This window comes from Orbicella faveolata, unplaced genomic scaffold (genome assembly GCF_042242905.1).
Source record: "Orbicella faveolata isolate gen_17 unplaced genomic scaffold, um_ofav_v1 contig_48, whole genome shotgun sequence".
NCBI classification, from domain to species: Eukaryota; Metazoa; Cnidaria; class Anthozoa; order Scleractinia; family Merulinidae; genus Orbicella; species Orbicella faveolata.
Window position 1 is genome coordinate 11,377,501 of NW_028301578.1, and position 12,832 is coordinate 11,390,332.

Below are 12,832 nucleotides of genomic sequence, written 5' to 3' on the forward strand. Positions count from 1 at the left end.
TCAACTCAAGGGTTTCCTTTACTTTCCTATATGAGTATGGGGCTGGGGCGCTGGAGCTCCGCTATTAACTGCAGGCGGTTATCTGCAGGTCGCGTGGTGGGCCATCGGCCAAAAAGAGGAATGTGTCCTTATACGTTTATTTCTCATAGACGGACATCCCACCTTGTTCGCACATAGTAGTTGATGCGTTATTATGCATTATTACAGTTAACTTCTACCCGAATTTTAAATTTTAATAGTGGCTTTCAATTCTCTGATTGTCGACGGCATGAAATTGTCATCATCAAAGTATTTATTGGCAAACTCATGTGATACCTACTTTGGCAAGTAAAATCTTGTCCACTCCAAGTTCCATCGTGTTGACATCTCCTTGCTTGAGAACCAGACCCTATATAGCCATCATTACACGAGAACTGACAGACTGTATCATTGTACATTGTTGCATTCTCTGGGCATCCAAATTTTATTCCATTTGTTGGTACAGTCAGCGCTGGACAAGTGTACACTGCAGTGCGAAAAAAAAAGTGCAGAGATAATTTAAAAGAACAGTTGACCCTGCCGTGACTAAAAGCAACTGTGCATTTGGTAAAGTGTCCAAAAAAAATCGCTCCGTTGAAGAAAGCAATTGTCACTTCTTTTCGCTACTGCTGCGTATCCATGTCGTGTCACTTAGGGATTTGAATAAGGCATTTACGAGTTGCCTTCTACCTCAGCGTCAAAACGTATCGACGTCCGAAACCGTTCATGCGCAAATTTTCATGAAAATGCAAAAGTGATTTTCAGATGAGAGGTTTTGCACGAAGACTCGTTTTGAAAAAGAGGCAAAAAGAAACTTGGAAATGGCCCATTAAGAATTTTTGTATCGCTTATAATTGCGGTGTACAGAGCAGAAAGCCATTGTTGATATCCATCAAGGTATATTTCACGATCACATTAAAGAAATTGGGAAATGCCACTAAGTTTGTTGATGGTTTAGATAAGTGTGGTGTAAATTCTTGAGTCTCTGCCACGTTTATATTTACCCCCCCCCCCCCCCCTCTCCCCTGGGGCTCAGGAGTTTAGTGGGTAAGCGGTCAGTTTTGACCGTCACCTTTTCTGAAAAAGAATACAATTAATTTAGCGATCAATTTAACCTGCTCCGCAACACTAAAAACATCCTGAACAACGTGAAAAACATCCTGAGAAACTTACCTGCGATTCCATTACCGCAATGCCGAGCTGGGCAGTAATACGTCCCCAGTAACTCGTAAACGAAATACGTACCACAGTTCTCTATTCTGATATTTTGATACAAGTAACAGCAGATGTTTGACAAGGAAAAACAGACGCTTCGAGTAACCACACCTTCAGCGACTGTAGGATGTGCACCAGAAAGCCAACCTGGATAGCGAGTACCGCAGTGACGTTCGGGCACACATTTTTCCGCCATCCGATCTCCAGCAGCTCCTTGGAAACGATACCAACCTGGTACCAGGTCATAGCGATCGCATCTATAATTGCTGGCGTTGATCACTATGTGTCCTTGAGCGCGGTCTGCTTCACTCAGGACTGTGTAATTGTTACATCCATCCACTGTAATTAAGGACACATCAGTTGGCTACAGTAACGACAAAACTGCATTTGGTAACTAAAGAGTTTTAACAAATACCAAAACCGAGTGAGTCACGAGTGATAAATGCACAGCACGCAGGAGAGTTTTAAAAAATATCCGGATGAATGGGTATGGTGATTAAACATGGACAGTGAACGGTGAACTAGCTTTCCATCCAGGGGAAAGTGGATATCTATAAATAATTGTAGTCTGAGAAACCGAAGATAAACGTCGGCCTCATGGGCCACCATGTTTGCACAAATACTTTCGCCAATCTCTGAAGCAAACACGCTAAGCTCTAGGGATTTGAATTACTCCCGACTAGCTATTCCGTTGTTTTTTAATTAAGGTACCTTTTGAGACCCCATTTAAATGGTCTCAGGTGCCCAACACAAGCCTCTCCTCAGGAAACTTTATCGAGCGTTGATATGTGAAAACGAAGTCCCTGTAGGTCGAGTCAAATTTGACCCTGCAGTATTATTCATAACCGTTCTTGAATAATGAAGTTGGTAAATATCCCTCTTTCTTTACGTTCCCCTCGGTCATTCCATCACAGTTGGTTTTGCCGAGTTAAATTTCACTTCTTTGATACAAATTTCTATTTTAAATCCTAAATCTAGGTATTACGTGACACTCGCCGCGCCGAGAGTTTTCCCGGTTAAACAAGCAAAAGCATTAATTTGAAGAAAAGTTGTCCCGATTGCCAGAGTTACTTTAACCTCTGAGGCGAGACAACTCGCTCACCCGAGTTGTCTCTCCCCCTGCGAAGAAATGAGCTAAAAGCTACTTCAGCCAGGGTAACTCGGGGGAGGGTTGTCTCGGGTACCCGAGACCATATAAATTCGGTCTAAGAGGAAAAAAAGAATTCCAGTGAAACGCAAGGTTTTTTTTTGCTTGCTGTACAAATAAGTGTGATGTCGACTTCCCCACGTGGCTGGAATTTAATTATTTGCATTTGGCTGTTATAGCGACCTTTAGCAAACCACGACGGCAACGAGAACGAGAACGCCACCAAACAAAAGGCTTAATAAGCTGAACAATGGCTGTGCACGTCTCCGCCGTCCTCCAGAAAACAGCAGCGTGAAAGGTCTAAGTTCAGTTTATTTTAGAGGACGCGAAAGACGGCGACTAATTTTTTGTATTATTAATGGCATTGAACTCTGCCATTACATATTTAGTTTGAGCAACTTCTGCCAGTAATAGGGGCACTGAACAGATCTAAACAATTGCGAAATTCCAGGGTAAAATATAGATTCACTTTTTAATAGGCGTTGTCCTCCGGGTCGCCATCGTCATTGCTTAGGCTCCCTAATTTTTGTCTCACTCTGAATGACAATGCACAGAGACAGAGACACTAGAGAGTACGTAAGTTGTCCGGTGTTGGGGTTGAGAGAGTACACTTGGTACCTTTTAATGACAGAATGACAAGAGAAAAATACCGTGTTTCGTAGAAATAATGAAAGCCGATATTTAGAGAGGAAGCCACATCAGCCTTAGCTGGTTTTCACGCGGGTCTCCTGTCCTCTTCGAATTGGAATTTGGAGATGTTGGTTTTTATGGAAAGAGGAAAACCGGAGAACCCGGAGAAAAACCCTAGGAGCAAGACGAGAACAAACAACAAACTCAGCCCACAAATGACACCGGGCTGGAATCGAACCAGGGTAGGCCAGCGCTCTCACCACCGCTGCGCCATCCCTGCTCTCCAATATAAATGTTGGATGTTAATGATAACGAACTAGAGGATAAGAAGGGTTGTGATATTTTTACTAATACGGTAAGAATTGCGTAACATGGAAGCTTCTGTAAACGCATATGTTACGTATTACCAGTAAGAATTATGCTCAGATTGATAAGATACAGCCTTATTGTCGTTCGGAGGGCTTCAGAGTCACCTAAATTCGAAAAGTTAAGATTCCACTGAACCACCTCAATAGAATGTTTTAAACCTTGTTTGATGATTGACGATGACGATTGCTTGATGACTGATTGTTGAGTGACAAAATCAAAGAAGCAAACAAAGCAACTTACCTGCGCTGCCGTTACCACAATAACGAAAACTGCAATAAGGCGGCTTTTGTAACTCATACACGAAGAAGCCTCCACAGTTCCTGACTCTTATATTTTTACTCCAGTAACAGCACTTGTTTAACCAAGACCAGTAATAATAAGAATTGTGATAGCAGACTCTACGAGTGACCACACCTTCAGCGACTGTCGGGTGTGTGCCAGTAAGCCAACCTGAAGCAGTAATACCGCAGTGATTTTCGGGAACACATTTGTCCGCCATCCGATCTCCGGCAGCTCCTTGGAAACGATACCAACCTGGTACCAGGTCATAGCGATCGCATCTATAATTGCTGTTGATCACTCTGTGTCCTTGAGCGCGGTCTGTTTCACTCAGGAGTGTGAAATTTCTACATCCATCCACTGTAAGCAAGGACACATCAGTTGGCTACAGTAAGCGACAAAACAGCCTTTCTTAACTGAACAGTAGTGACAAATAACAAAACCGAGTGAGGTGCAGGTAATAAATGTACGGCACGTAGGAGAGTTAAAAAAGATATCCTGATAAAAGGGTGTGGCGATTAAATGCTGGAGGAGTAACTTTCCATCCAGGGGGAGTGGAGATCTATAAATAATTGTAGTCTGAAAAACCGGAGATGAACGTCGACCTGATGGGCCAACATGTTTGCACGCAGACTTTCTCGAATCTCTAAGGCAAACACGCTAAGCCCTAAGGATTTCAATTTAACCGGCTAGTTATTCTAGTGTGTTTTTCGGTGTCGGAGTTTATTAATTTGCATTTGGTCATTATTGTCTCATTACAACGACAATAGACCATATTAGTATTCTCGGTATTGGACTGGAACTAGCTTGCAACTGAGGCTAATGCGGGGAGTCTTTTCCAATGCAAATCATATTTTAATCTCTTTTTAATGATATTTCCCCGCATTAGCCTTCATCGCAAGCTAGTTCCAGTCCAATACCGAGAGTACTAATATGGCCTATTGAGAGCGTGGAATAGAAACGCTTTTCGCTTTCTTACAAGAAAGCTAAGTTTTGCGCCAAATTGTCGTGGAAACCGCTGATGGGGCTGAGAGAGTAAATAACAAGGGAAAAGTACCGTGTTTCGTAGTAATAATAGTGAAGGCAGATATATGTTGGTTGTTCATGATAAAGAACTAGAGGATAGGAAAGATTCTGATATTTCTACAAATACGGTAAGAATTGTGTAACATGGAAGTTTCTCTAGACGCACAACCAATCAGATTGATAAGATACAGCTTTATTGTCATCCAGAGGCGTTCAGAGCCATCCTACATTCGAAAACTTAAGGTGGCGCTCAACTACCTCTGGAGAATGTTTTTAAAGTTTGTTTCATGATTGATGATGATGATTGCTTCATGACTGATGGTTGACTGATACACTTCCAAAAGCAAACAAAGCAACTTACCGTCGCTACTGGCGTTCCCACAGTAACGAAAATGGCAACGAGGCGGCTTTTGTAACTCATACACGAAGAAAGCTCCACAGTTCCTGACTCTTATATTGTTACTCAAGTAACAGCAGTTGCTCGACCTAAACCGGTTATAATCCCAGTAGTGATAACAGACTTTACGAGTGACCACACCTTCAGCGACTGTCGGGTGTGTGTCATTAAGCCAACCTGGATGTTGAGTACCGCAGTAATTCGTGGGAACACATTTGTCCGCCATCTGATCTCCTGCAGCTCCCTGGAAACGATACCAACCTGGTTCCAGGTCATCTCTATCGCATCTATAACTGTTGGTGTTGACCACTATTTGTCCTTGAGCGCGGTCTGCTTGACTCAGAATTGTGTAATTTTTACATCCATCTACTGTAAATAAGGATACATCAGTTGACTACAGTAAACGACAAAACTGCATTTCTTAACTGAACTGTAGTGACAAATAACTAAAACAAAATGAGTCATGAGTGAAAATGACAAAAGCGATCATTTTGGATTGTTCACATCGTTCAATACCTTTGTTTTTTAACACCGACTGCTTCACTCAGAACTGTGTGGTTTTTACACCGAGTTTACAGAGCCAGCCTTGCATCAAAGTCTCGGACTATGCCCGGAGCAGGGATTGACGCTCTTGGAATTAAGGCAGTGACACACCATGAATTTGAACATAATGCGTTATAATGCTTTAAAATAATTTGAATTTGCCCTCTCTTCCAAATAAGTAAGTGTCCTTATAAATGTCTCGCCCGTATAGGATCGAGCCCCTCTACAAAACGATCCACTCTTGGCTTGAATCCTAACTTGATCGAAAGAAATCTCGCAGGCATTGAACTCCAGTAAAATTCAATTTCTGTTGTTGAGGATGTCAAATAAATTTCTTTAAAAGAGTTTAAAATATTAGACTGATATTTCACTCTTCTCATTAGCACGTTCCCCCAAAGTTAAAATGATGTGCATTATTTTGCATGAAGCAAAATTTCTAAGTTTACTGTACGTAGAAAAAAAATTGTATCCTTTTGAATTTAGACTTCTTGTTTAGCCACTAAACTCTCACTTCTCTACAAAGAGGAATAATAATACGCGTACATAAAGGTCACGTGAACGGTAACCGACGTCAAAAAAAAAAAAAAATGAATCTCAGAATTTATTATGAGGCAAAGCCCCATCCTATTATCGCTACAATTTTTTTTTGATTATTGATTTATTCTCCCCAATCAATGTTTACAATGAGGTGTTTTAATTGAGTAACTATGTAATAAGTATTGAATGAATTGATTGCCTCGCGCTGGCTTCGCTCGCAGTTTTTCTTTCGCGTGTGTTGAGAAATAGAGAGGTTCTGTACGCTTTACATTTTCTGAGCTTCGGCTATATTGTGATGAGACGTGCTTCGTACCGTACCGTGCGTACTCTCGCGAGTAGTGTGTACTGGAATTAATGTTTATTGGCTATTAGTTGGCGTGTTGGTCAATACCATCAGGCATAAATTTTTTTCAAGCGACCGGTAGAGGCAACCGTGGTTGGTTAGGTTAGTGGAACTGCGAATAAAATTGTCCATTCATGGAATAGCCAAATCAAAATTTCGCTTTTTCCGGTGAAAACTAGTCGACAGTATTAGGTAACCGGCTAAACTTAAGGTAGTTGTAAACATTCAACGATTTAAGAAATAGTAAACGTGTACCGTGTTTCTATCGAGTTATAGAAACACTAGTGGACGTTTGGGAGAAAAAGTGTAGAACGAGGAATATTGTGGAAACACGAGCCGCAGTGCTTCCACAGCTTTTTCGAGTTCTCCCAAACTTTCACGAGTGTTTCTATAACTCGATAGAAGCACGGAGAACATGTAGGAGCGTACTTTGTACTGCCAATATTTAGTATAAAATAAGTTTCATCTTTAAAAATACTGTAGTTGTAGTCAGGCATGGCAATAAAATCTTAGAAGTTGTTGTCACTGACTTAAAATAGAAAATCTTAAAATAGACGTTTCGTCTAAGATACTATAACCTTCTTCAGTGATGAAATGAATGTTAATGGCGTCTAAATCTAAATGAGATGTTTACAAGTTTCATCTTTGTATCTCAGTTGTAGTTTGATCTTGACGAAATCTCAACAGCAGACGAAACCGGTCGATTAATAAACTCAGTTGTCCAAAATGATTAGTTGTTTCTGCGTGCTGCCCACAAGTATTCTTATTTTGAAAAAAGATCCATATATAATTGTAGTCTGATAAACCGGAGATGAACGTCGGCCTGCTGGGCCACCATGTTTGCACGCAGACTTTCTCGAATCTCGAAAGCAAACACACCAAGCTCTAGGGATTTGAATTTAACCCAGCTAGTTATTCTAGTGTGTTTTTCGGTGTCGGAGTTTATTAATTTGCATTTGGTCATTATCGTCTCAATGCAACGACAATTGAGAGCGTGGAACAGAAACGCTTTTCGCTTTCTTACAAGAAAGCTACGTTTTGCGCCAAATTGTTACGGAAACCGCTGCTGGGGTTGAGAGAGTGAATAAAAAAGGAAAAGTACCTCTTCCCGTAGTAATAATGAAGGCAGATATATGTTGGTTGTTCATGATAAAGAAGTAGAGGATAGAAATGATTCTAATATTTCTACAAATACGCTAAGAATTGCGTAACATGGAAGTTTCTCTAGACACACATGTTGCGTAATACCAATAAGAGTTGTGATCAGATTAATAAGATAGATCTTTATTGTGATCCGCAGGCGTTCAGAGCTATCTTACACTCGAAAAGTTAAGATGGCGCTGAACTACCGCTGGAGAATGTTTTTAAACTTTGTTTGATGATTGATGATGATGATTGCTTGATGATTGATTGTTGACGGACACACTCAAAAAAGCAAACAAGGCAACTTACCTGCACCACTAGCGTTACCACAGTAACGAAGATGGCAATAAGGCGGTTTTTGTAACTCATACACGAAGAAAGCTCCACAGTTCCTGACTCTTATATTGTTACTCAAGTAACAGCAGTTGGTTGACCCGTCCCAGTAATAATGCCAGTAATCATAACAGACTTTACGAGTGACCACACCTTCAGCGACTGTCGGGTGTGTGTCATTAAGCCAACCTGGATATTGAGTACCGCAGTAATTCGTGGGAACACATTTGTCCGCCATCTGATCTCCTGCAGCTCCCTGGAAACGATACCAACCTGGTACCAGGTCATCCCTATCGCATCTATAACTGCTGGTGGTGATGACTATTTGTCCTTGAGCGCGGTCTGCTTCACTCAGGATTGTGTAATTTTTACATCCATCTACTGTAAATAAGGATACATCAGTTGACTACAGTAAACGACAAAACTGCATTTCTTAACTGAACTGTAGTGACAAATAACTAAAACAAAATGAGTGATGAGTGAAAATGACAAAAGCGATCATCTTCGATTGTTGACATCGTTCAATACCTTTGTTTTTTTGAACACTGTCTGCTTCACTCAGAACTGTGTGGTTTTTACACCGAGTTTACAGAGCCAGCCTTGCATCAAAGTCTCGGACTATGCCCGGAGCGGGGATTAACGCTCTTGGAATTAGGTGACACACCATAGATTTGAACATAATGCGTTATAATGCTTTAAAATAATTTGAATTTGCCCTCCCTTCCAAATAAGTAAGTGTCCTTATAAATGTCTCGCCCGTATAGGATCGAGCCCCTCTACAAAACGATCCACTCTTGGCTTGAATCCTAACTTGATCGAAAGAAATCTCGCAGGTATTGAACTCCAGTAAAATTCAATTTCGTTCATTGACGATGTCAAATAAATTTCTTTAAAAGGAGGGGAGAGGAACGGTTTAGGGAGGAGGGAGAAACGGCCAAAAAAAAATAGGAAGGAGGGAGAAAGGAAGCAAGAAAATAGGGAGAAGGGAGAACCAGAGCATAAAAAGGGAGAAGGGAGAATGTTCTCCAAAAAATGTGACATGAATGTTCAAGGCCTTACCGACCCACAGATGAGGGCAGCTTTGGCCACGAACTGCAAGTTAAAGTGTATTTAAGAGTTCTCGCTTGTAGTCTCAACAATTTCAAGCCCTCGACCTCCCCTTGGGTCCCTGGGGTCCCCTTGTGAGTCTTGTGAGGTCATTATTTGTACACCATACCCAGTCTTGGCCGAGCGGAGACGACAGCACTGATTTGCCTGATTTCCGGTCTTTTGTGACTTCTTTTGTCTGGCGTCGGTTTTAGCGGTCTCAACGAATTTGAAGTTTTCGGAGTTTTTTTGAGTATCAAGTCTATCAAGGTGAGTGAATGTTATTTTAATGTGAATGTTTTCGGTGTTACGGAAGATTGTTTTGAAATTGAATCACGAAAGTCTCCTTCCTTCTTTTTTTATTATCATTATTTTAAGACTATAACGCTGCATGGTTTATGACCTGCCGCTGAAAGTCATGAAACACCAGAAGAATTAACACCCAGCAATGTGAAATAAACTCTACAAGTTCAGTGAATTACACCTGATGCATAGATTGATTTCAGGCCATTTAAACTTTCAGTTCAAATTAAATCGCTATTGTTGAGGTCTCGAGGATCAAGGTCAAGGCGATAGTGAGTACGAAATGCCTTGCATGTGGACCATGTGTGTGTTTAGGTCTGTTTGGGCATCACCAAAGAAACAAGTAATGCTTTCCAATTCGGTGTTTTCATTAGGTTCCCATCAAATAAATGTATAGTGATAGAGCAACGTAATTTTTATCATAGCCCTTGAAATCGCACTTTCGGCATTCGATCCATTCATGTCATCGACAACAGATACACAACGGTGCCATGTTGTGATCTAACATTTTGACCTATTCTGGCTGTCAATCAAACATCGTCACGTTTTGGGCTTTTCTCTGGTATTGTATCATGACTCTATAATGACTGTCACGCAAACTCCGAAGTTTTTATTACTCCTTTTTGTGCAAAAGAAAATGCTACCGCAGATCGCGCAAGAATAATTTGTGGAAAGGAAAGTCAGAAAACTATTAAACTAAACTGAATTAACAATGTAATCGAATTTGAGAAATATTTCGTTTTAAAATCTTTATGGTCTTTATGGACTTCGCAAAGGTTGATGTTGCGTTACCGTGACGGAACTAACGTATTAGTGTGTACAATTGCAAACATTTCCATGCTCATCAACAACCATTTCCGTTTAGCCACACAGCGATATTGCTTTGCTAGAAAGAGAGAAAGCATGCATTAAGTAATGCTCTGATTCAGTTGTCCGTGTGTTAATTTGCTGGCCGTAAACTGTCCAGTCTGTTAACGGACAGGAAATTATAAATTATATGGAGTTTGTAAGTATGCACGCTTCCGATGCGAAAGGCTACAACTTTAATTTTCCACTTTTAAGTCCACAGTATGTGCGCTAGTGTTGCATCGCTTACCTAGGTATGCTTCGATTTGATCACTAAATAAATACCATTCTTTTGCAAGACACCAATTGTTAGGGTTTTTTTTAGTTTAATGGAAATTAAATATTACAAAGCCCACATAAATACTTGCAAAATGAATTTAAAGAACAGAAAGGGTTGCAATGGTAAACATTAAAACCCCGTACAATCTTGAAAGGATTCTTAAATTTCAGTTCCATTTGAGGAATTGTTTTTGTATCACTTAGGCATCCCTAAGTCGTGTTGATGGAACAGAAGAATTACTTTGTATGCTCTCCAAAAGGCCCATCATCCAAGCCTGTGTCCTTGTCTTCAAACAAAATGACAGAACAAAGCCAGTGCAAAATTTTGCATTGGATCTAAGAATGAGCAAAGACGACATAAACAAGGACGCATTTATAAGCAGACTTCGGTTTAAAGAAGGATTAAACACAAAATCTTCCGAATTAGGGCTTGGCTCCACTGATGTCGTTATCGGTTACAGCCAGAAATCCCCTAATGGAACATTATGTAATTTCGTGGAATCAATAACAAACACCCAGTGGGAGATTGCTGTTGAGAAGATCATACGATCTTGTGAGCAAACCCTAAATCGATTTTAACAGTAAAAGTTGTAGAAGTTGATGACAAACATCCCCTGTCAAGACTTTCAAGACCGAACTGCACTGGCTCCCCAAAGGACAGCTCAAAAGGGACGTCTGCCGCGAGCTCTCATAAAAAGGGTGGTAAAGCAAAGAGAAAGGCTACCGAACTTCAGGAAGATACGTTGTTGTGGGCAAAATTAAGAGTGTTTCTATAACTCGATAGAAACACGGAGAACATGTAGGAGCGTACTTTGTACCGCCAATATTTAGTATAAAATGAGTTCCATCTTTGTATCTCATTTGTAGTTTGATCCTAATGAAATCTCAAGAGCAGACGAAACCGGTCGATTAATAAACTCAGTTTTACAAAATCATTAGTTGTTGCTGCGTGCTGCCCGCAAGTATTCTAATTGAAAAAAGATCTATAAATAATTGTAGTATAATAAACCGGAGATGAACGTCGGCCTCATGGGTCACCAAGTTTTCAAGAAGACTTTCCCGAATCTCTAAAGCAAACACACTAAGTTCTAGGGATTTGAATTTAACCCAGCTAGTTATTCTAGTGTGTTTTTCGGTGTCGGAGTTTATTAATTTGCATTTGGTCATTATTGTTTCAATGCAACGACAATTGAGAGCGGGGAACAGAAACGCTTTTCGCTTTCTTACAAGAAAGCTACGTTTTGCGCCAAATTGTTACGGAAACCGCTGCTGGGGTTGAGAGAGTGAATAAAAAAGGAAAAGTACCTCTTCCCGTAGTAATAATGAAGGCAGATATATGTTGGTTGTTCATAATAAAGAAGTAGAGGATAGAAATGATTCTAATATTTCTACAAATACGCTAAGAATTGCGTAACATGGAAGTTTCTCTAGACACACATGTTGCGTAATACCAATAAGAGTTGTGATCAGATTAATAAGATAGATCTTTATTGTGATCCGCAGGCGTTCAGAGCTACCTTACACTCGTAAAGTTAAGATGGCGCTGAACTACCGCTGGAGAATGTTTTTAAACTTTGTTTGATGATTGATGATGATGATTGCTTGATGATTGATTGTTGACGGACACACTCAAAAAAGCAAACAAGGCAACTTACCTGCACCACTAGCGTTACCACAGTAACGAAGATGGCAATAAGGCGGTTTTTGTAACTCATACACGAAGAAAGCTCCACAGTTCCTGACTCTTATATTGTTACTCAAGTAACAGCAGTTGGTTGACCCGTCCCAGTAATAATGCCAGTAATCATAACAGACTTTACGAGTGACCACACCTTCAGCGACTGTCGGGTGTGTGTCATTAAGCCAACCTGGATATTGAGTACCGCAGTAATTCGTGGGAACACATTTGTCCGCCATCTGATCTCCTGCAGCTCCCTGGAAACGATACCAACCTGGTACCAGGTCATCCCTATCGCATCTATAACTGCTGGTGGTGATGACTATTTGTCCTTGAGCGCGGTCTGCTTCACTCAGGATTGTGTAATTTTTACATCCATCTACTGTAAATAAGGATACATCAGTTGACTACAGTAAACGACAAAACTGCATTTCTTAACTGAACTGTAGTGACAAATAACTAAAACAAAATGAGTGATGAGTGAAAATGACAAAAGCGATCATCTTCGATTGTTGACATCGTTCAATACCTTTGTTTTTTTGAACACTGTCTGCTTCACTCAGAACTGTGTGGTTTTTACACCGAGTTTACAGAGCCAGCCTTGCATCAAAGTCTCGGACTATGCCCGGAGCGGGGATTAACGCTCTTGGAATTAGGTGA

At 40.6% G+C, this 12,832-nt stretch overlaps 1 protein-coding gene across 1 annotated transcript in view; it reads right to left on the reverse strand.

The window, feature by feature from the left end:
- The window catches only part of LOC149096538 (uncharacterized), a 28,193-nt gene that overhangs the window by 4,737 nt on the left and 10,624 nt on the right, over positions 1 to 12,832 (reverse strand). Inside the window, exons 4-9 of the mRNA XM_089280653.1 lie at positions 12,150 to 12,554; positions 7,957 to 8,361; positions 5,046 to 5,450; positions 3,620 to 4,018; positions 1,192 to 1,572; positions 320 to 505 (exon numbers count right to left, since the gene is read on the reverse strand). Of these exons, the coding sequence (XP_089136779.1) occupies positions 320 to 505; positions 1,192 to 1,572; positions 3,620 to 4,018; positions 5,046 to 5,450; positions 7,957 to 8,361; positions 12,150 to 12,554 (2,181 nt within the window). The remainder of the gene's footprint in view (positions 1 to 319; positions 506 to 1,191; positions 1,573 to 3,619; positions 4,019 to 5,045; positions 5,451 to 7,956; positions 8,362 to 12,149; positions 12,555 to 12,832) is intronic.